At 45.6% G+C, this 23,372-nt stretch overlaps 2 protein-coding genes across 2 annotated transcripts; one reads left to right on the top strand and one right to left on the bottom strand.

Moving 5' to 3' along the window:
• Nucleotides 1-147: 147 nt before the first annotated feature.
• LOC311026463 (methylmalonate-semialdehyde/malonate-semialdehyde dehydrogenase [acylating], mitochondrial-like) lies at nucleotides 148-7,591 on the bottom strand. The gene is made up of 12 exons (XM_084030036.1): nucleotides 7,447-7,591; nucleotides 7,109-7,150; nucleotides 5,727-5,801; nucleotides 5,160-5,321; nucleotides 4,937-5,015; nucleotides 3,757-4,059; nucleotides 3,412-3,533; nucleotides 2,940-3,129; nucleotides 2,650-2,831; nucleotides 2,198-2,377; nucleotides 1,097-1,195; nucleotides 148-1,001 (listed from the first exon to the last, which is right to left on the bottom strand). Exons 1-12 carry the CDS (start codon nucleotides 7,483-7,485, stop codon nucleotides 897-899), a joined length of 1,578 nt encoding a protein of 525 aa, XP_083886162.1. The 5' UTR covers nucleotides 7,486-7,591; the 3' UTR covers nucleotides 148-896.
• A 3,277-nt stretch (nucleotides 7,592-10,868) lies between these two features.
• On the top strand, nucleotides 10,869-23,372 carry lrfn5b (leucine rich repeat and fibronectin type III domain containing 5b). The gene is made up of 6 exons (XM_084030419.1): nucleotides 10,869-11,085; nucleotides 16,357-17,273; nucleotides 17,972-18,146; nucleotides 19,609-19,942; nucleotides 21,342-21,642; nucleotides 21,734-23,372. The coding sequence occupies exons 1-6, from the start codon at nucleotides 11,070-11,072 to the stop codon at nucleotides 22,415-22,417; spliced, it is 2,427 nt and encodes an 808-aa protein (XP_083886545.1). The 5' UTR covers nucleotides 10,869-11,069; the 3' UTR covers nucleotides 22,418-23,372.

The raw sequence follows: 23,372 nt of genomic DNA, 5'->3' as shown, positions 1-23,372 counted from the left end.
CACCACCGACTGCTTTTTCATTATGTTCATTATGTTCATTATGCGTTATGTTCCGATGCACCATCTTCGCTCCAGCATACCAATACGTTGGCTTTATGTGTGTGATGAATAATAGATTGGGATTGCAACAGAACCAGAGACTCAGAATTCAAATTTAGTCAAATTACAGTGTCTTTATTCAAACTGTGAACTAGACTCGTATATCCTTGTTGCCATCTGCAAACTGTGTCCACTCGGTTTCTTCTTAGGTGTTGTGGTTGGAAGATTTTTGAGTGGCTTAAATAGTTTGGATTTAAAAAAAATATGTTTAGCAAACACTGTTTGATCATAAGGAGATGAAATGTCATGTTTTAAAAAAAGGAGTAACAGATAATGGGTGTGGTTTTTGTTCTGATGTGGCATTTTTTCCACTCATATCTTCATTTCAAGAACACAACCCTCTGATAAAACAGGACAAGCTAAATCACCACAGAGCATAATGGTGGGAGATGTTCACAGTCATTGCTTTAAAGACAGAATCCCTGACCCCCTTTTTCATTCCTACTGTAGGATTAAAGAAATGTGACACCAGCGGTGTACACAATGGAAAAAAAAGAATTCAATTCACCATGATAAATCCACATCTACCCACTCAGGACAGGGACAGGAGGAAAAAACGGGTGCAAAATACAAGAAACCCACAAAAGAGGCTCAACAGCACCGTTCGTTGCATCACTCCGGCTCATCTCCTCCATCTCCGAATGGGGTGAAATTTGCATTTGTGTGCGTTCGTGCAACAACGTTTTCCAGGATAGTCAAAGTTAAAACAATCACCAACTAATGATCCCCAGTGTGACTTTTGTTTGGGCTTCTTAAGGCGTAGGAGAAGTAATCGAAGGTTATGCTGTACTGTTGACTTAGCGTCCCATGGTCGGCATGGTAACGGCTGGGGAGGTCACAGTGGCGTCCTCGGACTTCCACTGTGATGTCACAGTCTTGATCTGAGTGTAGAACTGGATGCCCTGGTGGGGAAGAGACGAGTGCAGAGTCAGATACCCAGGACATGTAGAAGTTTGTTTTGTATTTTTAAATGCAGAGCAGTTTTATTTGTACTTACCTGCTTGCCGTAGAAGTTGGTGTCGCCTCTGAAGGAGCCTCTGGAGCCAGTGAAGGAGAACATGGGCAGGGGGACGGGGATGGGCACGTTCACGCCAATCTGTATTAATGCAAACACACATTAATAAGAATACATACTTACCTGGGGAACAATTTGTGATATTTGGCAGGCATAATCTTCCCACAACTAAGGGGGAGTCTAAAAGCCAGGAGTGATGGATCAATATAATCTATCATTTTTATGCATGCATTGCAGAGTTAATCTGAGGGAGACCCGGACGAATAATTCCTTTTGAGTGAAGCTTGTGAAAGCTTATTATTTTATCATCTTTCTGCAAGAGAAACGGAATTTAAAAATGTACATAGACGCCACTTGAACAAGACTCTTTAGCAAATCCAATTTGGACAAGACTTCCTATATTTTCTATGTACTGGCAAGTGATGGCTGACAAATGCGGAGTAAAAAAAATACAGTTTCTTCTATTTTCTTAATGATAGTGCATCAAAAACTGTCTTTGGGTTAAATGTTAGGTTCCCTTTTTTCCCAAAAACCTGCCTTAAAACGTTACACAAATGCCAATATGTACACTGAACACATTTGTTTGCTTGTTGTAATTATTCCTCCTGTTCATCCTGGCCATAATAAAAACCCTTCCTAATATGCATGAGGAATGATTACAGCAAGTAAAAACTATTTTGCACATACGAGCATTTGCATAATGTTTTAATATGGACTTAAAAAAAAAATGTGAACCTATTATTTAATGGCACAAAATCTAACCGTGAAACTTGGATTTACAAGAATGAAGTGCTAAAATATATTTTTTTTCCCACTTCAGCTTCATTCCTTTGAGCCATCAATTTGCACCAATAAATATTCACTTAATAAATGTAATTCTATGTCTGTTTGCTGTCTTTGAAACAGAACACCTCCCACACAAAAGTGATTAGTCATCAAAGTCTCACACAGGTTACTCACTGAGGTCCAGAATAACCCCAGACGTGATTTTTTTTAATAACCGACAGAGCTATTTGTCTGTGCAGGGTACGGCGTTCAATCTCCAGAGTCCTTTTATCAAGCCCTTATAAAAGAACCTCTCACCTGGCCGACGTCCACCTCGTGTGTGTATTTGCGCGCCGTGGCTCCGTTGCTGGTGAAGATTGCGGTGCCGTTGCCGTAGGGGTTGTTGTTGATTAAAGAAATCGCCTCGTCGAGATTGTCAGCCTCCAGGACAACAAGCACTGGTCCAAAGATCTCCTCTTTGTAACACGTCATGCTCGGCTGGAGAGAACAGCAAAATGATTACCCCAACAGCAACTCCACGAGGCATTATTAAAAGTACGCAGTGTACAAGTATGTTCAAACTTTACGGTGTTATCTATAGAGAAGACTGGGAGGAAGTCCTTAAAGTGTATTAAGACAACGTCTTTAGGGTCCTGTTAAAACTTTATTTTTTCTCTGAAAATGTACAAAAATGTCTCGTTTTTTTACCATATTGGATCATTTTGTGACTGAAAAACAGCACCCATGTTGCCCCGTTCGCCAAATCTCACCGTAACACCGCTCAGGATGGTGGGTCCGACAAAGTTTCCATTTTCATATCCCTTAACGTTGACTTTTCTCCCGTCCAGCAGCAGCTTGGCACCCTCATTCACGCCGCTCTGGATCAAAGTCTCCACCCTGTTCTTGGCTTCGGGGGAGATCAGGGGACCCACATCCGCCCCGGGCTGATCACCTGCAGGATGCACATGCAGCATTTTCACATTATAGCAAAAGGCAGTAATATCAGCAAAAGAGCTGATTTTTTGTTTTTATTTATGTTGATGGCTACCAATGACGTTACCTGCATTGACACGCAGTGATCTGGAGCGCTCCACCAGCTCCGGGAGCCAGTCACGAGATTCTCCGACAAAAATAGCAGTGGAGAGAGCCATACAGCGCTGGCCAGCTGCTCCGAAGGCAGCGCCCACCAGCTGGTTGATGGTGTTCTCTTTGTTGGCGTCAGGCATCACCACGCCGTGGTTCTTGGCACCCTAAATATAAAAAACATGTATACACAGCTCTGTAGGGTTTCTCTCTGTAGGGAGGCAGCACAGTGCTAATTACATACATTAGAAACATCAGTGACTTGGGAACAGAGTAGTAAATAAGTTTCTCCGTACGTAACAATGGGAATGTTTGATATATATGGAAATATAATAATATTGTGGAAAAACAGCGTCAGCCTCATGTGAAAGACAACCCCAAATGTAAACGCAGTATATTTACTTTAAGGATTAAAATCAGTCAGATAAGTAGTGCAAGTTCTGCTGTACCATGTTGGACTGCACTCTCTTGCCGTGCTTGGATCCGTGCTCATAGATGTACTCCCCAGCCGAGTTGGAGCCCACAAAGCTGATGGCTCTGATGGCCGGGTGTTCACAGATGAAGTTCACCGCTGCACAAAAGATACAAAGCGAGAATATAAATCCTCTCTTCTACATGTGAGCTGCACCCAGAAGACAATATAAGAGATTAAAATCCTCTTTCTTCAAACACTCATGAATAACTTACAGATATAGGCTGTGCATAATATGGAAATGTCCAATCTACATATTGCCAGGGGCGTATATGAAACACCCTTTGACCCGTTTCCAGGTGATAATTAAACACACACTCACCTGCATGCTGGCCGTGGATGATGTTTAGTGTCCCATCTGGTGCTCCGGCGTCCAGGAGCATCTTGGCCAGGAGCATGGTGCACCCTGGGACCCGTTCAGAGGGCTTCATCAGGTAGGTGTTGCCACATACCATGCCGATGGGGAACATCCACAGAGGAATCATGGCAGGGAAGTTAAAGGGGGCGATGCCAGCACACACGCCGATGGGCAGGCGGTAGGTGTAAGTGTCCATGTCCCGGGTGATGGAAGGCAGCGTCTCACCCAGCATTAGTGATGTAATGCTGCAGGCATGCTCAACCACCTCTGGGGGCATGAAGATGAGGACAGAAATAAAAAATACATTACATACATTCTTAATTAAGATATAAAACTGTTAAGGATTTATTTAAACTGTAATTAAACTTGTGAAAAGTTTGGAGGACGTCTCTAAAGCTGGCAGCACACCTGCATGTGTCGCCTGTCTTTCAGCTGATAAGTTCACATGCCAGAATGAACGGAGGCATCCCAAAATTGGAAGCCGTACCGAGTATGATAAACACTTTGCCAGCTTTCGTCTTGTAATAAACAAAAAACACCTTCCTTTATTTACTAGTGTGCATGGCTGGTTAAAATTTCTCAACGGGATTCTTGCTGATTAAAGTCTGCCAAAATTCAAAAGCGCGCCTCAATGAAGGGATCGGCAAATGTATCTTTACACAGCGTGTAACTATGAGCGGAGCCTGCAGAGTGCTTTACATAAAAACAAACTAAGTAGTCACACTTTAACTTCAGGACTTAACAATGTGATGCTGCAGAGACACATTCTCTCTTAACCCTTGTTTTGTTATAATTGGACACTGTGAACGCCTCTTGAAAAGACGTTTAAGCTTCGATATGTCAATGTGGCCAAAACAGAACCATTGCTCCATTATTAATTTAAAAGTCAAAGTGTCTGGCTATGTTAAAATAATTGACACCCTGCAGCCACTTAGTATCAAAACCTTCATCCAGGCAATGGAGTAAAGGGCTGCCAAATAGTCTTTTCATCAGGAGGTACGACAGACAACAGTTTCAATGGGGGGAATTTGATATCCACTATATAAAAATACATACACGGACACAACCACACACACAGCAGCACTCTAAACTAATCAGGATATCAAAACCCAATAGCACAATGAGAAGTCTACACATTACTTACGAAGTCCTCTAAACACGTCTCCCTCTGCATCAGCCAGAGTTTTTCCCTGCTCCAAGGTGATCATTTTAGCCAGTTCTTTCTGAAATATTTGGAGGAAAAACAGCCAAATGATTAAGTTGCGACATCAGTGAGAAGAAAGAAAGAAAAAAATACAAAACTATTTCCTCTGTAAGTTGTTATCTTAAAATGGAAAGTGCAAAAATAAGTCGGCACATTTCCGTACAATGTTATCCTTGATGAGCTGCTGGTAGCGCAGGAAGATCTGCTGCCTGCTGAGGATGGAGGTCTCGGCCCAGGACGGATAGGCTCTGGAGCAGGAGTCCACAGCTGCCAGCATCTCCTCCTGGGTAGCTTTGGGAACGCGTCCCACCACCTCATTAGTGGCCTGAGGAGGAGGAGGAGGAGGAGGAGATGGTGCAGACAGACAAGTTGACTGAGAGCAGGGGAAGTCATTACAGCATGCACATTAAATCATCAATATTAACAACAACATGGTTGTTTTCTATCCTTTACAGGTTTGATGAAAGATGATGGCTGTTGCGTATGCTATATTTATCCATCACAGCCTTGCAAGAGGTTTATAATTGACAAGCTTAATTACAGCAAGACTTGTGTGACTGGCTGTGCAGACTGGCCTTTAATTTCTTAGAAACTTGCATCCCCTCCCATATAATCAGACTGTAAATTACTTCTACAAAGTGGTACTGTGGTATTTGAAGCCAGCTTTAAGTCGAGGTATTATTACTTCAGCCTCTTCACGGGCTCACGTTGTTAATCTATGAATACTTACAGGGTTGTGGATGTCGAGCCATTCGGAGGTGTTGGACTCGACAAACTTGCCATCAATTAACAGCTTGGTGGTGGGCTAAAGGATCACAGAAGCATACGGTTAAATCCCTCCCCTTCTGGTTACATCATCACTCATCTGACTATCACCACAGGGACTTTTTAAAGCATTCCTTTCACATCTCCTCTTCTTTCCGTGCACAAAATGAATGGTTCATTTAACCGTTTTAAAATGTAAGTTCTCCAGATGAGACGTTGCTACGTGTGTGTTACATAAGAAGGCTCCCAATCCCATTATACACACTAATAATATGCAGGTTTTGAGTTTATATAGTGTGTACACACTCAAATAAGTCAATATGCATGCTACAACTAAAACCTGTTTTGAGTGTGCTGTTTAGCTTTCTTCCTGAGGTTTTGGTAGCAGCTTTTTCTTAAGAGTGTGACTGAAGTCTGAGGGTTTATATATTTTTTGTTAATATAAAACAGAGTGCGACATTTACTGCATAATATTTGTGCTGGATATGGAATTTGGACACAGTTAATGAGTAAACAATGAGTACAAAGGGGCAACGAAACTGAAGTCGAAGGTTCAGAAGGTCTTCCGTCTTACAATAATTAAGTAAATAATACATATGCAATGCTACGGGGAACTTCAAGCCCTCTAAAAAAAGACTAAAAGGACCCCTTTTGGATTTATGCCTCAACACAATCCTCACATGAAGGTCTAAGTGAAGTTTTCTTTCACTCAGAATTCTCTCCGACATTCTGAATTGGCAAAACAAAAAAAATCCCTGCATGAATATGAAAAATCTTATGCAGAGCTGTGCTGATAAATTCACCAGACCCGTACAATCAGCCAATATGAGCTTATTGCATATATATTGTTCTTGGCTAATATATTAACCAATGAGTAAAAGTAAATACACATTTGAGGTCATTTAAAACCATGAAAATGCTGAAAATGCTTTAAAAATACTGTAAAATGTCTCAATTCCTGGTCACGATGCTTTAACGACCAAATGTAAAGAATCCCAGTTAAATAGCATATGTCAACCAACACGCTGTCATCTTATTTGTAAAATTTTGAATACCAATATCGATATTATAAAACAGGTGTCGATAATTATGAGATCATGTGATCCAAGAAAACAGGATTTGTTGTTTCAGGACTGTCATGGGACAAAAACCTACGAATGTGATTTATTTCAATAAAACAAGCCTTTCTTAAAACGGTGCGTTACTTTTACATCACGGGGTCACGTAAGTGACCTTTAGATGAACTGCAATGCAACCACATGTGGAGGTGGACAGTTAAAGAGTCTGTGGTGGACGCATGCCATTTAGTTTAATTCACTGATTGCTAAGTTAGTGGACACTTCTTACCACGGAAGAGGAGTAACACATGCGACCCAGTTGGAGGGGCACCTGTAATTAAAAAAAAAAGACACCATTATACAACTTTAACTCGTAGTAACCTCTACGTCCAAGGTCTGAAATACGAGACATGTCTCTACTTCTTATCATCCCCTTTTCACACGATGCAAATCAAACCCATTATCTTAACCTGCACATAATGTTAAATGTCAACTGCTTACAGAAGGACGTGTGTGTGTTAAGCTAATGACTTTGTTAGCTAGCAGCGCAGGTTGTTAGCAATTTTGAGTTGCATAAACCTCCCAATAAAAGCCAGTGTTTTGTAAAAACGTGCATGCTTGTGTTACCTTCTTGTTCAGAAGGGTTCGGCGAAGAATTGCTGCCATTGTGGAGAGTCGAGTGTCCTTCTTTTTCCTGCTCCGGAGCCCTTTAACCGACCCGAAAGACGCTGGAAACGCGAAGGGAACTTCGGGACGGAGAACGTTGCAGAGGACGGAGCGGTGGGGGGCGGGAGGGGGTCCTCGCGCTGCGCAGCCACGCGATCTACAAAACACCCGTGACGTGGATGTCAGTTGGCTGCCGCCCGCGCGCTTTGTTTGTCGATCTGTGGAAGCTGCGCGCGACGGCATTCGCTGTATCCGTTGCTGTGTAGGCGGGACATCACTGATTTTATAAGCCAATGGCTGCACGTCATTTGCCAACCACCCTCAAATGCAACACGCTGATTGGCTGTTCCGTACAAAACACTCAAGTGAAGTCGTATGAGCGTTTTGAAATAACTTATTCGGTAACTTGTCGCCTAGTTTGCCTTATGACACCCATACCGAGATTATAACACGTCTTTGTGACAAAAGAAAAAGCACTTATCAACACCTTGTGGCAGGTAACAGTTTCCATGGCAACGTGCTTAGAGGAAATATAGAGATAGTGAAGTTGTCAAGATGTTGCAAGATGGGTTTTTAGTGTTTAAGATTTCCACAATACAAAGTAGGTAAACTTAACATTCACCTGACCAAAACAAACACAAACATAATGGATACAGAATTATTGTCATGCTTTCCAAGATAAACCTGGCTTTTCAAAGCTCTGACCTCATTATAGAATATCCCTGTCGCTATGTTTCCACTAGAACCTCATCACTGGAAGAAAAGGCTGATTTATGCAAATAGGCGCCCACTTGCCAAGGACTTGGAATCAGAGCTTTTTTTTGAAGACGTGGAGGTATTATTAAAGAAGATGCAGAGAGAGAGAGAGACTCGTTTGCATTCTAAACCATCAGAGGAGATTGATGTTATTGTGGAGACAGACATCAAAAGCTCTGGGCTCACACGGATGGATGTTCAAGGCGGTCTCAGCAGAGCTTCACCGAGATAACGATGTCACCGCGCAGCACCGCGGGCCCTTTAGAACCTTCTCTCATCATCTGGTGCCGAAACAAACTTGGATGCGTTTGCATTGAATCATGCAAATTGATGAGTGATCAGTCATTTAAGTCGCATTTGGTGGACTTTGGGGTGACTTGTGGTGTTGGTTTTTTTGTTGTTGTTTTGACTATTCACAGGCTAAGATTGATTAACAAACAAAAAAAGACACACAATAAGAACGAGTAATTAGTTGCCACCTCACTTGTGTTCAAATATCCCTCCAGTAAGCGACTGTACGTCTGTAAACATCGGGTCTAGTCCATGCCAATGCTAATTTGGCACTTTAACACTCATTTTTCCTTTTGAAAAGTGTGACATCCAATTAAAGTGTTGCAACTGCCAGCAGACACCTCACATCAGCCGTGTCACATATGTGCTGATTACAGTTAACGCAACGGTTTTTCTTATCTCTCCCCGAGGTCAGAACGAAATTGGCTAAAAGTGTTCAGCTCTGCTTTATTGTGGAAGTGTCAACCTCCAAAAAAAAAACACAAAAACAAATAATAACTTCTAGGCGAGTGTAAACTGATGAAATACATCAAGTTGTCTGTGCACGATTGATTTGCTGCTTTGATGCATTTCTTTTTGCGGGGTATAGGGGTGACCTTGTGACCTTTCCTCCAGCGATGCCACAATCTCGATGAGTCTCTCTCACTCTCAGTCAGACGTATCTCCTTAAATGAAAGTGAGATCCTACAAACACATTTCATCAAAGGACCCCCTCCTGCTGTGTGTGGCCCCCGCAGGTCGTGTGCGTGAGCTGGATCACAGAGACCCCATGGAGCCCCCCCCCCCTCCTCCACCCTCCCACGGGACAGCGTGGGCTTGTCCTCGGACAGGTGAACGGGCGGACAACCCTCAGCTAACGGCGCTTCCTGGATGACAACACGCGTCAGCGACAGGGAGCCTGGCGCGAATCCCAGCAACAGTAAGAGGAGCGCAGCAGAATCCAAGACATGTCAGTGTCGTTTCGGATCACAGACTGTCAGATCGCGATGACTCCGACGGGACACTCGGCAGGAGGCCACATGCAGGCCGTGACATCAACACTTCCCACCAGCAAAAATGATGTCGTTGTTGTGGCTGGCGGAACAAAACTGGGATTTTTATGCAGGTAGACAACACTTCGGGGGGGGGGGGCTTTGTGCACACTCAGGCTATGAAAAACTGTTTAAATAACTCTTATCATTCCTGTTCTGTATAACCGTAAACCACTTAGGCTTTTCTTATTGATCTCAAGTGGAAATATGTTGTAACTGGATGGAGATATTGATCAGGAGGAGAAATCCTCGGGGGTAATTCTCGGGATGACAACAAGCACCTATTTCACAGTGCCAGGAGTATCAAATAATAAAAAATAAATAAAAAGTCTGCTCCTGCTGCACTGTAATTGACTCCTGCACATATATAGGCTCATTTGCCAACTTGCACAAAAGGCCACGGGATCATTGCATCAGATGTAGTCATGGGTCGAGTGCCAAAGCGGGACCTGCAGGGAGCCCGAGGCTTTCATTTTCAGCCAACTCAACACTTTCTTGCCAATAATCTATGTAATACATGGAGGGTTATTCAGCTATAGGCTGTTATTTGGCTTTACCGGGACCAGATGTTGGCTTATAAAGATGTTACACATGAAGTCTTTCTGTAAAAAAATGACATACATGTTTTAGACTGCGTTTTCGTGCAGCCGAGTTCAATCTACATGAATAAATTATGCTGCATTCCTGCCCTGTGAGATAGCCTGCGAGGCACAACGCATCTGTCTATATGCACACAAATGGTCTCTGTGTGCAGCCAGCTCTCAGCGCACTGATTACCATTCCGAGCACAGCACCTCTGGTCAGAAATGGAGCCGGGTCGGTGGATGACAGTAGTCCGGGGGCAGGAGGAGGGGGAGAGGGAGGGAGCAGGGACGGGGAGCAGCGCGTATTATGGCAGCAACCCTTCAGTCAATCTGGATTAACTCGCACTGAGCCCCTGCGTCGCCAGCAAAAAAAAAAAAAGAGAAAAAAGCCGGTGAAAAAGCGACAGGAACATCTGGCCGGCTTCAGTCCGCCAGCGCGTCGCTTCCTCCACCAAAGGCGTTTTCCCCTCTTCTTCTGGAGGCGCAACACGGGCGGATGCGCAGTGGAAAGGAGGCGATCCCCGCACAGCTGCAGCCTCGCAGCCGACACCGGGACCCTTCGGGTTGCGTTTTCCAGTGTTTTTCACCAAAAGGGTGGAGGGGGGAGGTGGTGGTGGAGGGAGGAGGTGGTGGAGGAGAAGCTGAGTTACATATCTCCGGCGTGAGGAGCAGCGGAGAGGAGTCGTCGCTTTTTTTATATTTTTAATTTTAATACGCTGGTGTTGGTCATGAATTTCTTGAAGGGCATCGCTGGTTTCGCAGGCCGACACATGTAAGGAACCGAGACGTTTCGGGACAACCGTCTCCAGGACCGGTTTTTCTTTTTTTTTTTAAGGCAAAACCTTATTGGAAAAAAAAAAAAATGCTCGCAGCCCTCCTGGGGAAGGAAATCAGCTCACACACCCACCTCTGACTTGGCTTGATGTTCCATCTGCAAGGTAAATTAAATCATTTATAAGATGCGATATTTTTTTTTTTTTTGCGTAACGCTCCCGAGTCTGAACTCTTTTAGGGGGGGGGGGGGTATTTCAAGAGGTTGCTCTATTGACTTGAAGTACTTCTCTCAGGACCCAGATGTCCCCTTGTGACAGGGGTTGTGGCTGTAACCCACCAGCACATAACCTGCACCGCAAGGTCAAAAAACATCCCCTCAGATTGCCTGGGAACGATATGAATGTTATGTATTTCATTTGAAGTGTCCACTTGGCTGCATTCTGTGTGTTTCTTCTTTTTTTTTTTTTTTTAAATCACCCGACAGAATCACGTCTAACGTGGCTGTTATTGTCTCTCTCTCTCGGATTAACATTGATTTCACGTGTAGAATCATTCTGTTTCCTTGTGTCGCCCGTTTTATTTGTGATTCTTTTATTATAATCCGGTTGATCTGCGGCTCCTGCGCTGCGCTTGCCTGATATGCAAATCAGCACATTAAGGTGCGATGGAGTCTAAATTAGCCTAAGTAACCAAATTGATAATAGCATGAGGTGTGGGCATGAGAGAGGACGTGTTGCCAGGTGACTGATGAAGACAGGTGATATTTTTCATTCCTTTATTTATTAGATTTTTCCAAAGGGGTTCATTTCTTACGTCGAGTTATTATCACACATCTTATTATTCATAAGTGCCCGAGGCAACGTTGTTACACCAGTATAAAATCAGGCCCACGCCTCGTTTTGCTGCTTCTATATTGCTCTTATGCTCCATTAATGCACTCAGCGATGGAGCTGATGTGCGGCTATAGCTTTAGTGATATGTGGCTCCTCAGCACCAAAGCTGCTTCTGCAGACCAGCTCCACATTCGCTGACCCAATTTTATTTTTACTCCACTCAAAATATGCTTTTTTTTCTCTTCTTCTTTGCTGAAGTAGTGCTTTCATGAAGATTTGAAAGATTATGTGACAGTCATAAACTTGCACACACCTGGTCCCATGTGTGTGTGTGTGTGTGTGTGTGAGAGAGAGTTTTTTTTGGATTACACAACACAATCAGGAAAGGGAAGATTATGCATTATTTAACCGTTTTGTTGCTGTGCGTGAGGTAGAAGACACAGGATCCTGAGGGGCTTTGAAAGAGAGTCAATGGATACAGTGGTGATGGATTTCATGTTGGCTGCCGGTCCTCCACATTTAGACTGAAGCATTAATGGGTCATGTGATGGAGTGTGATATTTCACACAAAAGAGAGGTATAGATTTCACCCTTTTTCCTTGCACTTCCCCTAAAATCTGCACTTGGCTAATTGGCAGGTTTGACAGTCTACAGATGTGCTGGAGGATATTTCACTCGAGGAGGCCTTATTGATATTCAGAGGTGGTGTTCACAGATTGTGCATCGCTCTTTCTCCCCTGAAATAAAATCCCAGGTCATGAGCCCCTTCATATATATATATATATATATATATATATATATATATATACACGTCACAGCGGTGCAAGAATCAAGATCCAAAGTCAGTGATCAGCATTTCAATTGGGTCCCGTTTCAGGCCTCCTGCTATGAGACGGCGTCTAAAGGAAAATGGGAATGTGAGTGTCTTCTGTGCTCGTTTGTTCATTTGTTGGGGCCGATGACGAGATATCCAGGATGTCAACGCATCAACCGGGTTTTCCCCCGTGATAGTGTGTGAAGGATTTTGGGAAATGCAAAGGGGGGGAGAGGGGGGTGTTGTATATGCTGATGAACAGCACTTCTATTGATGCAGTGGGGTCTGCTTGGTATGCTGTACCCCTGACACACACACACACACACACACACACACACACACACACTGAAAAATGATCTCAACTACATCAGAGTGCTACATCAAGTCATTTAGGGTTTTTTATTACGCTGAAAACTGGGGAAACGGTAATGATTCAGTCACTCCAAACACTGAATCCAATAGAAAAACGTGCTGAGTGTGTCTTCTCTTCTCGTCTCTCCCATGAACGCCACAATGGGTTTGCTCTGGCCTTCGAAACAGGACCTCAATTGTCAAGGACTCTTTGTTTCGGAAATATTATGAGGTGATCTGAAAATGGGGCCACTGATTACATCTCATTCCAAAAGTGACGTGTGTTTTTTTTTTTTTTTTTCTTCTTCTGTGTTGCCATGGCATCGAGGCTGTCACCCGAGAGCTATATCGCATTCTAACATTGGCAGGCTGTGTAAGGGAGGAAAAAAAAAAGGGTGTCACAGCATCCCCACCCCTCACTCATAAACACAGATGTGTTGGTTAGACGAGTCCATCAGTGTTTGGTCAGGATGTTTGGACTCCAGCAAACAGAAATATCTAGCAGCTCGGGCAGAAGCAGCAGCAGCTCCGTTTGGCCGAGGACCTATATTTCACTGCTTTGTCGATACCGTTTTACCGTCATGTTTCCCCGCGTCACACAACAGAGGCTCAATTCTGCGTTCCAGCAGCTTCTCCCAGAGCAGGCCAGTCAGGTGAGACGGCGCCAAGATGCTGCCATGTGCCGTCGCCCTGCGTGGAGGCATACCAATCAGCCTTCATCGCAATAACTCCCCCCGCACCTCGCAGGGATGCTTTCTCCTCTGACTTCCTGCCTGGGAGATGAGAAAGGCTTCCTCACATGATCCCCCCCCCCTCCTCCATTACTTCACCGGACGATTGGTGTGCAGTATGCTGCATAAGGCTTTTCTTGGCGAATGCTGCCCCTGGGAGACCATAGATATCCTCTCACATACAGTATGCTGCTGCTTGCTGCTGTGCATGAATGTCTGTCTCCATTGCTGGGGGGGGGGGTTGTTGTGAAGTGAGCCACCTCTATTAGGTACAAATCCACCCACCGGTGTGCATGTGTGGGCGTGTGCTGTCAGTCTGTTCTGTCCTCCGAGGGAGAAAAAAATAACACCCGCTCAGAGGTAGTAAACGAACATTTGATTGACTATGAAGGAGATTATGGTTAATGCATCAGTAGATTATCTGTTTTCTTGTTTATTTGAGGCCCTCCCAAGCCGCCCCGGCATAATGAAACAGCCCAACCTGCCGGGGTAATGATTTTCTGGTGGTGGGTGTGACATTTAAAGATGAAGTGCGTGATTGATGAGTGCGTTGACTGATTATCTAGTTATTTGTCCGCTTACGTGATGAGTGCAACCTGTTATGCAAAACCTCCGTGGAACGACCGTAATTAAATGTAAATTATGGGGGACGGCTTCCCGGCATCTCCTGCCCCCCCCACCCCCTGTCTCGGTAGCGAGAAGGGGTTGTCCTATTTTGTCCTCGCGGAACAAATTTTGTAGGGATTACCGTCACGAACGTTCTCTTCACGTTTGACTGAGTTTTCGGCAGTGGGAAAGAAAAAAAAAAAAAAGAGAAGAAGCCTCGTCTCCACAGAGTGAATCAATATCACGTCTTCAGCGCCATTCGGGTCTGGAAGTAGCAGGTCCTCTCCGCCTCATTGCACATCCAGAAGCCATGCCATTCAGAGTCAGAGCAGAAGCTGGTACACACCAGGATGAACACACCTCAGCCTTTATACCCTCTCCTCTAACACACACACACACATCAAGTCGATTTTTTAAGTTTCCACTACACATAGCTTTGCAGCTCAGCTTGAAGCTGAAGTCTGCCAATCTTTAAGGAGAGACCATTTATTAGTGTCTCCTGAGTCCATTACCCAGCATGCTCAGATCTCTGCACCCCCCAGACTGCAATCCCCTAAACTCAAACCTCCTCTTGTGTGACTCGGTGAAGTTTGTCCCACCCCCCCTCCTGCAAAGAAAAAAAAATGGGTCGTGAAAGACATTGATTCATTGCTGCTTGATCAGCAGTATGCGTGAAAATGTCACGCCCGGCGTGCTCCCTCCAATGATATCCTCCCCTTCCTCCTTTGCTATTATGGGCCATATTAAAGCGACCTCCTTCCTGCCTCCTTGTCGTGCTGTGATAGATTTTTTTTTTTTAAACCCAGCTGTCAAAACGCCACTGTTGTCAACGGACGCCGCCAGGCTTTCCTTCACTCCCCCCTCCTCCTTGCATTAAAAAACATGGCAAGCATGTCACTCCCACTCTGTCTGGTGTTTTCTTTTGCTCTTCATGATATTTACCTCGTACTCCCAATGTCAAGGCTATTACGCGGTAAGTTGTATGTCACAGCTCCGGTGCAACAGAGACCTCGGAAGCATGAAGGTACTCGTATGGCATGCTCTTTGCCGAGGCGAGATTTTAATGCACACTCTCCACCACGTCGACAATAGACAGAATAGACCATTACCAGCGGACCACAGAAAAGCCATAAACATAAATCAGCCATCCTCTTCTGTATTTAAAGGTTAGCCTTTGGGTTTTTACTACAGCTGTAGGATTGGATCTCTTGTTCCCTCCGCTTGATTGGATCGGTGTGCCTTTCTGTGTGCTGTAATGGGACACCCGGAGGGCCTGAATATTGCATGTTCCACCGAAATGACAACGTAATTTCACTTTCTAAAAATAATCCCAGCTAATGTCACTCCTTGCTCCTTGTGTGTCGCACCTTTTAGAAAGCTGCGATCCAAGCTCCACTGTCTTTTATGACATGCAATTTCCCCCGACAAGGTCTTCTGGATTCGTCAAATGGATCCCTCCTTATCCCCGTCTCTACTGTGTCATAAGTAAGAGTAGCGGCAGAGAGGAAATCAATAGAAAGGCGTAGCACATCCTTTGCTGAGGCACTGGGCCCTGATCATCCCTTCCTATAGGCGATATGATCCTGGCAGATATCAGTCTAGTTCTGACGAGGCCCTGGACTGCCGGTCTAGACTTTCATCCTTCTGTATACAAATGTTAAAAGGTCTGGCATTGAAATATAAAAGGTATGATCGGGGGAGCAGGGGCAAAAAAGGAGAGCTGTCATAAAAAATATTCAAGAAATACCAGGAGATGTTTCATTCTCAAGTCTGCAGGAGGCTAATTTGCTTCATGTGGAATCGCACAGCGTTTTTTTGTTTGTTCAGGCATCGAGTCTCCCGGCTTCCTGCAAAGAACTTGGACCCTCTGTAAATCTCAGCTGTGAGCTGGCAATGACGCTCTTTCAAATCTAGCGGAAAAGCTTTAACTTCACACGGCGGTTCAGCAATTCCCCGGTTCCCTTTTCAAGAAAAGGCGGGAGCCGTCAGTGCATGTTTAATTACAGTTTGATAAAGACGACACAAATCAGATTTCACGCTTTGCTTTCGTTAACTGCTTCATATATAAATACCATTCTCTTTCCATGTTTTTTTTTTTAGGTGTGTCAACCGGACCGAGAAGCCAAATGGAGTCTCTCCTGGTCTACCTGATGGTCCTCGGTGCGGCTGTGAAGGCCCACAAAGTTCAGGTCTGCCCAAAACGCTGCGTCTGCCAGGTGCTCAACCCCAACCTGGCAACCCTGTGCGACAAAAAGGGTCTCCTCTTCGTTCCCCCGAACATCGACCGGCACACGGTGGAGATGCGACTCGGGGACAACTTCGTCACCGGCGTCAAGCGCCGAGACTTCGCCAACATGACCAAGCTGGTGGACCTGACCCTGTCCCGCAACACGATAGGCTCCATCGCGCCCCACGCCTTCAAAGACCTGGAGAACCTGCGAGCCCTCCACCTGGACAGCAACCGGCTCGCCAGCATCCTCAACGACACCTTCAGCGGCATGTCCAAGCTGCACCACCTCATCCTCAACAACAACCAGCTCACCCACATCCAGATCGGGGCCTTCAACGACCTGACGGCGTTGGAGGAGCTGGACCTGTCTTACAACAACTTGGAGAGCGCGCCGTGGGTGGCCATCCAGAGGATGTCCAGTCTCCACACTCTCAACATGGACCACAACATGCTCAGCTACATCCCGGAGGGAACCTTCTCGGGGCTACAGAAGCTCAAGCGGCTGGACGTTACCTCCAACAAGCTCCAGAAGCTTCCTCCGGACCCCATTTTCCAGAGAGCGGGGGTCCTGGCCACGTCGGGGATAATGGGGCCGACGTCGTTCGCGCTGAGCTTCGGAGGAAACCCCCTGCGGTGCAACTGCGAGCTGCTGTGGCTGCGGAGGCTGCGGAGGGAGGATGATCTGGAGACGTGCGCCTCGCCGCAGCATCTCGCCGGACGCTATTTCTGGACGGTCTCGGAGGAGGAGTTCCTGTGTGAGCCTCCTCTCATCACCAGGCACTCTCAGGTATAACCTCCAAATTGAGCGGTGCAGACAAACAACACTCTCTCCGAGCCAGACGCTGCTTTCTGTCTCGGTTAATCCTCGGTGGCACTTTTCCTCGACTGTCACACCAAATATTAGCTTTGCGAGTCGTACAAGACTTGTGGGACTCATCCGAGGCCGCTCAGCTAACCAAATATTGTAAGACATATTGGACTTTGTAATCAAATTGTGGCCTGTGGAGAGTTTTTAGGAAAAACTTTAATGGGAATTTTTTGTTACCATTTTAATAAAGCTATATTCAGGGGTTTTTTTTACGATGGAGCTCTCATTACACGGGGAAAGCTCACAGTGATTTAGCCCTTGTTCACGCATCCAAACAAAATCCTCCGATCAAATCCTCGACAAACAATTACAGCTATGTCATCTCATTTACATTCAGACTTCTTTTTTGCATAATTGCGGAAAGAAATGTTTTACTTGGACTCACATTACATTCACTGCAATGGACCGTCATATTGATTATCTTGCCTTTCATAAGCATGCTAATTCAATAACTAGAAGATGATCAATCGTCGTTAATATTTATAGGGAATGAAGATTTAAAACATCATCAATAAGGGGATTTATTATAATGTCGATGCCAAACTTAAAGCGCAGAGCTTTATGTCCAAAGTGTTTTTCAATTTCTGATTAATCGCCTTCTCGTCCCGCCGCCTCAGGAGCTGCGAGCGTTGGAGGGTCAGAGCGTGACCCTGCGCTGTAAGGCCCGGGGCGACCCCGACCCCGTCATCCACTGGATCGCCCCCGACGGACGCCTCATGTCCAACTCCTCCAGGGCGGCGGTCCACACAGACGGCACGTTGGACATCCTCATCAGCACCGTCAAGGACTCCGGTCTGTTTACACCCCCGGGGGGAGGGGGGGTTATGTTGTTGACTGAACAAAATTAGTTGTTTGCTCGTGTCCGCCAGAAGACCACAGGGCTGAAGTATTTGTCTACATCAGGCAATAAAGTTTTAGAGTGTGGAAGAGTGCCGACTTGCATGCTGATTTGAGTCACGATGGAAAGACGAATGACGCTGTTGGCTGAAGTCATGTAAATCTATTTTTACTCCTTAAGGGTTTAGTGGTTAGGGTTGTTCCCGATAACGGTCGGCCTACCAGGAACGGGAATGCCTCTGACATCATCGTATCCTTTATCAGCGAGATCTCTGCTGAGGGTTGCATGTTAGTTAGTTAGAGCTGGCAAAACGTCACCAATCTGGCAATATTTTAGTAAGTGTTCCAACACACTTGTGTTGAATCAGTACTCAGTAGTAGTACTGACTGATATGTACGACGGCGTATTAGGGCCACTGTAGGGAAAAAGCAAACAAACGAGAGGGGGGCAATATTCAGAGAAAAAAGGCGCAAATTTGCGACTTTTTTACAATGCTAACAACTGGCATTTATGCTAGCGTCCCATGAATGTACGCATTTATTTTTCGAATGAATCCAACGCCTCGATAAGGTCCTTAGGGTGATAATGTTGATGCTTATTGTTGGTTTTATTTATAGGGGGCTCAAATTGTCATCTTAATGGGTGTTTATTGATCGGGCTGTTGGGCTAAGATGCTAGCAAGCCGATATAAACAAGTTGCTTGGTTCTGCTAAGACCCGATGTTCGCCGTTGCTATGACAACAAGTATATTGCCCTCCCCCCCCTCTCCCCGCCCAAATACGCCGTCGTAAATATGCAAGTTCAGGTAATTGTGAAAAGGAAAAAAATATGGTATTCCAACACCTCTATGTGATTAAATCGCCTGTTGTTTTAATGACAATTAAGGACTCTGTCCAGCACAACAGAATCCACTTTCCAGCATCTCTTAAACTCACTAATTAAAAAGCCGCTTCATGTTTGTTTGTTTTTTTCAAATCAGCACAAAAACATAAGTGTACAAAAAAAGACAAGTTGTGGTTTTATGGGTGCAATGATGCGTTCCCATTTCTTGGCCCCCCAAGAACAACATGGTGATGAAAACACCAGTCATGCTACCATTCCTTTGTTTTTACACTTAGGTTGTTGTCTGGATTAAACAGAAGGGATGTAACTAGTTAATAAGATTTAGAGGTGCTGTTTCCCCCAGCTTTAAGTCTTCAAGCTAAGCTAAGCTAACTGGCTGAAACCTTCTATTTATGGATAATTAGCATCAATCTTTTCATCTAACTCAACATATTTTTCCCCAATCATTCTCAGGACAACGGGTGCTTCGTGTATTTCCCAAAATGCCAAACATTTTCTTTAAATACTAGATATGTTTATATAACTTGGATGCTTCGTGACCCGGACGATAACCGATGCGGTTTTGCGTTCCAGGTTCCTTCACCTGCGTGGCCTCCAACCCGGCGGGCGAGGCCCAGCAGACGGTGGATCTGGTCATCGCCAAACTCCCTCACATCATCAACAACACGGTGGCAGAGCAGGAGCCCGACCCCGGGTCGTCGGATATCGCCACGGTGACCAAGACGGGGGCGGAGGCCGGAGGGTTGCCCCTGGGGAACGCGAAGACGAGCCAGGAGAAGAAAGTGGTGATCGCCGAGGCCACGTCCACCTCGGCCCTCGTCAAGTTCAACTTCCAGAGGAGCATCCCCGGCATACGCATGTTCCAGATCCAGTACAACGGCACCTACGACGACTCGCTGGTTTACAGGTATACTTATAGTTATATAGTGGTTGGTATCGTCAGTCACCTCAGGATTCGATTTAGATTCAGAGGATGGGGATAGGTTGATTGGTGACTCTAAATTGCCCGTAGGTGTGAATGTGAGCGTGAATGGTTTTCTGTCTCTACATATTAGCCCTGTGATAGACTGGCGTCCTGTCCAGGGTGTACCCTGCCTTCGCCCAATGACAGCTGGGATCGGCTCAAGCCCCCCCGCGACCCTGAATACAGGATGAGCGATAGAGGATGGATGGATGGGTTACGATTCAATATTTATTAATGATTCACGATGCATCTCTGTTTTGGATTTAAATATAATGAGAATTTTTCCTTCAAATCTTTCAAACCAATTCCTATTTGTAGGATAAAGTTGATCATTATATAAAATCCCCCAAATAAATTAATTATTGATACAGAATCATCCAACAAAGCATCGCGATGCATCATATAATCGATTATTTCTCCACCTCTAGTTATTTACTATCCTTCCTCTCAAAATGCCGATTTAATCTGGTATAAAAAGCTTAAATTTTTGTTTGAATTCATGCCAAAAACATACTAGAATCATATTATTTAAAACAATTCTTTCACCCTTGTTTTACCTTTACCTCCTGCTTTGATTGCTTAAATCCCTTCGATATTAAGTCACTAAGAACTGGACTTGACTGTGGACGCGATTAATCATGGCGTCTATTAATCCCATCAGGGAGACGGACTAATGCACGATATCTGACTTCTTATTCTTCGACTCATAATCCTCCCTTCCCCACAGAAGTGTATCATTTACTATGTGCAAAAACCTTCCGCCTAATGCTTAATCAACAAAATCAAATCCGAATGTCAGCATTAAGCCGCGGACTGATAGGAAGATGAAAGAGCAGTCAGCCAGTGTTTTTACAAAAAAAAAAAAGCATCAGAGGCTTCACACATCGCCCGATCCGAGAAGCCGGTGTATACTCCTTTCATCTCGGCCCTCTTTCGCTCCATATTTATTGCTAATCACTCTGATGTGACGGGATCGTCGCGCAGACACCTCCTTTTTTTGTTTTTTTTCTCCAAAGAAACTTCAAAGTCATCCACACATATGGTGTTTGGCAGTGGCTACTGACTCCAGGAGACATTTGAGAGATTTGGGGTGCTGTAATCCTGAAGCAGTGACGAAAAACCACCTTTTTTTTATCAGTACAATGGGAGAAAATAAATCAAATGTCACTAAAGATTATGCCAAGACAGATGTTAAATAGCCCCCTGGGAGATAAAATGATTGTCATGTCATTTATCGCTTCGAAACAATAAGCTGGATAATCTGATTTGCTTCTGTCTCCTTTCATTTAACCCTCCCTAATCTACGTCAGACCTCACAAAGCCACATTATTATATTTGACAGGATGATACCTCCGACCAGTAAGAGCATCCTGGTGAACAACCTGGCGGCCGGTACCCAGTACGACCTGTGTGTGCTGGCCATCTACGACGACCAGGTGACCTCGCTGACCGCCACCCGGGTCATAGGCTGCATCCACTTCACCACGGAGCCGCAGTACCTCAGATGCCATTTCATGCAGTCCCAGTTTCTCGGCGGCACCATCGTGGTTATCATCGGAGGGATCATCGTGGCCTCGGTGCTCGCTTTTATCATCTTCCTCATTGTGCGCTACCGGGTGTGTAACCAAGGAGATGCAGATAAGGTCAGTTTGGCTCTGATTTCTTTTTCCCGTTCATTCTTTCTGCTCACATTGAGTCTAATAGGATTCGTACGTCTCTCTCCGGTCGTGTCAGGCTCTAGAGATGGGGGATATCCGGTCTCTGAGCAGCGATGGGCAGCTTCAGGGCTGCGGGATCCCCAAGTCCCTCTCCAAGCAGGTCCTGCGACCGGAGAAAAACGACAAGGAGTGCCTCCGGATCGTCCTGCCGCCGCCGGAGCCGGCCAAGCAGCGGGCGGCGGTCGCCGCCGGCGCCACCAAACCCTCCGTCCCCGACTGCACCGTCTCCTCCTCCGCCGCCAAACACAGCTGGCACCCGGCGTCCCCGGGGGCCCCGAGGCCCAAACGTTTCAGCGCTCGGGCCGAAGCCCAGGCGGACGTCGAGCTCGACAACATGAACCGGAACAACTCGTCGGAGGCCAAAACGGCCCCCGTTGCCGCCGCCGCCGTCACCCTGGCCGTTCCTGGCCGGCCCGTCAAATGGACTGCCGGCCCCAGAGGCCCCCGGCCCCAACAGGCCTCTCGACATTACATGACAGTCCCTGCTGGGGGGGTGAGGGTGAACCGCAGGCACTCCCTCAACACGGACTCGTACGTGGAGCGCTGCTACATGGCCTACCCGAAACCCGGGGCCAGTCTGCGGTCCAAGCGGAGCCTGTCGATGAGCGGGGAGCTGCCGCAGCTGGAGGGCATGACGAACATTCGCCGGGCCAGAGACAAGCTCTCCAGGTCCGAGTGGCTTCTGGAGAGCACTTTATGATTCGGAGTTTACGATCTGCGTCCTCTTGTTTTTTCTTGGGTTTGGATTTGTGGCCCATTGTGGAACACAGGGATTTTATGCCTCGTTTTGAGCTCTCCATTGAGGGGCCCTGTAAAGCTTCTCTCATATATATATATATTCATATATATCAGGGGGCTAAGAAAGGCACACAGGGTCTACAGGAACGTTTTCACATTCGTTTTTTCTACCTTATAACCAATCAAAGTCGTCTTTATAACGACATTTGAGCAAACTTTGACGAAAAAGGCACAACAATGTATAAAAACTTCATGTACAAAAAAAAATAATGTTTAGTTGTGTGAGATGCTGTATATCTCGGTGCAACCGTCAAGTGTTCATGTGAATGCAGTAACCTGGACATGCTGTATTATAACGGGAGGAGACCGATTGGAGAGATGACGAATGTGCTTTACATCCCAGAGGTGTCGGGGGGGAACAGAATGTAGTTGAAAGACAGCGCTCCACCCTTTTTTCACCCCCCGACACCCCACCCCTCCCCCAAAACCCGGACACAGCACAAAGCGGTATTTTTTTCTGGCACAACTCTTTGAATCGATACATTTTTACCACATAATTACATAAAGACTCAACTACCGATCGGATTCCTGTCGTGACAATGAAGCGGTGACGGGTGCGGGGAGGCAATCTGATGTGGCGCGTGGATGAGATCCAGAGCGGCGGTCCGGTTCCATTATTTTTTACTTCTTGACGTCATCGCCGGTGACAACCATTGTAAATTAACTTGTCGATGTGAAGAGAAGAAGTTCGGGAGGACGTCAGCTCTTGATTTTGCTGTTGTTTCTGTTTGATGTTTACCAGTATAAATAAACCAGTGATAAAAGGGACACACTCCAGACTTATCTCATTCTCAGCTTGTCGCCATCAGAGAGCGGCCCCTCTCTGGTGGAAATGAATTTGGGGGTTACAGTAGTCT

The sequence above is a fragment of the Eutrigla gurnardus genome (assembly GCF_963514095.1).
Source record: "Eutrigla gurnardus genome assembly, chromosome: 16".
Classification (NCBI taxonomy): Eukaryota; Metazoa; Chordata; class Actinopteri; order Perciformes; family Triglidae; genus Eutrigla; species Eutrigla gurnardus.
The sequence above is the reverse complement of the archived record's forward strand: the minus strand, read 5'-3'. Positions and strand labels throughout refer to the sequence as shown.

Coding starts and splice junctions, on each gene's coding strand:
- LOC311026463 (XM_084030036.1), bottom strand. CDS start 7,485: ATGGCAGCAATTCTTCGCCGAACCCTTCTGAACAAGAAG. Junction 3,534..3,756: donor CATCCACGGCCAGCATGCAG/GTGAGTGTGTGT, acceptor TCTTTTGTGCAG/CGGTGAACTTCATCTGTGAA. Junction 1,002..1,096: donor CCAACTTCTACGGCAAGCAG/GTAAGTACAAAT, acceptor CTTCCCCACCAG/GGCATCCAGTTCTACACTCA.
- lrfn5b (XM_084030419.1), top strand. Junction 18,147..19,608: donor CAGCACCGTCAAGGACTCCG/GTCTGTTTACAC, acceptor TTTGCGTTCCAG/GTTCCTTCACCTGCGTGGCC. Junction 19,943..21,341: donor GACGACTCGCTGGTTTACAG/GTATACTTATAG, acceptor TATATTTGACAG/GATGATACCTCCGACCAGTA.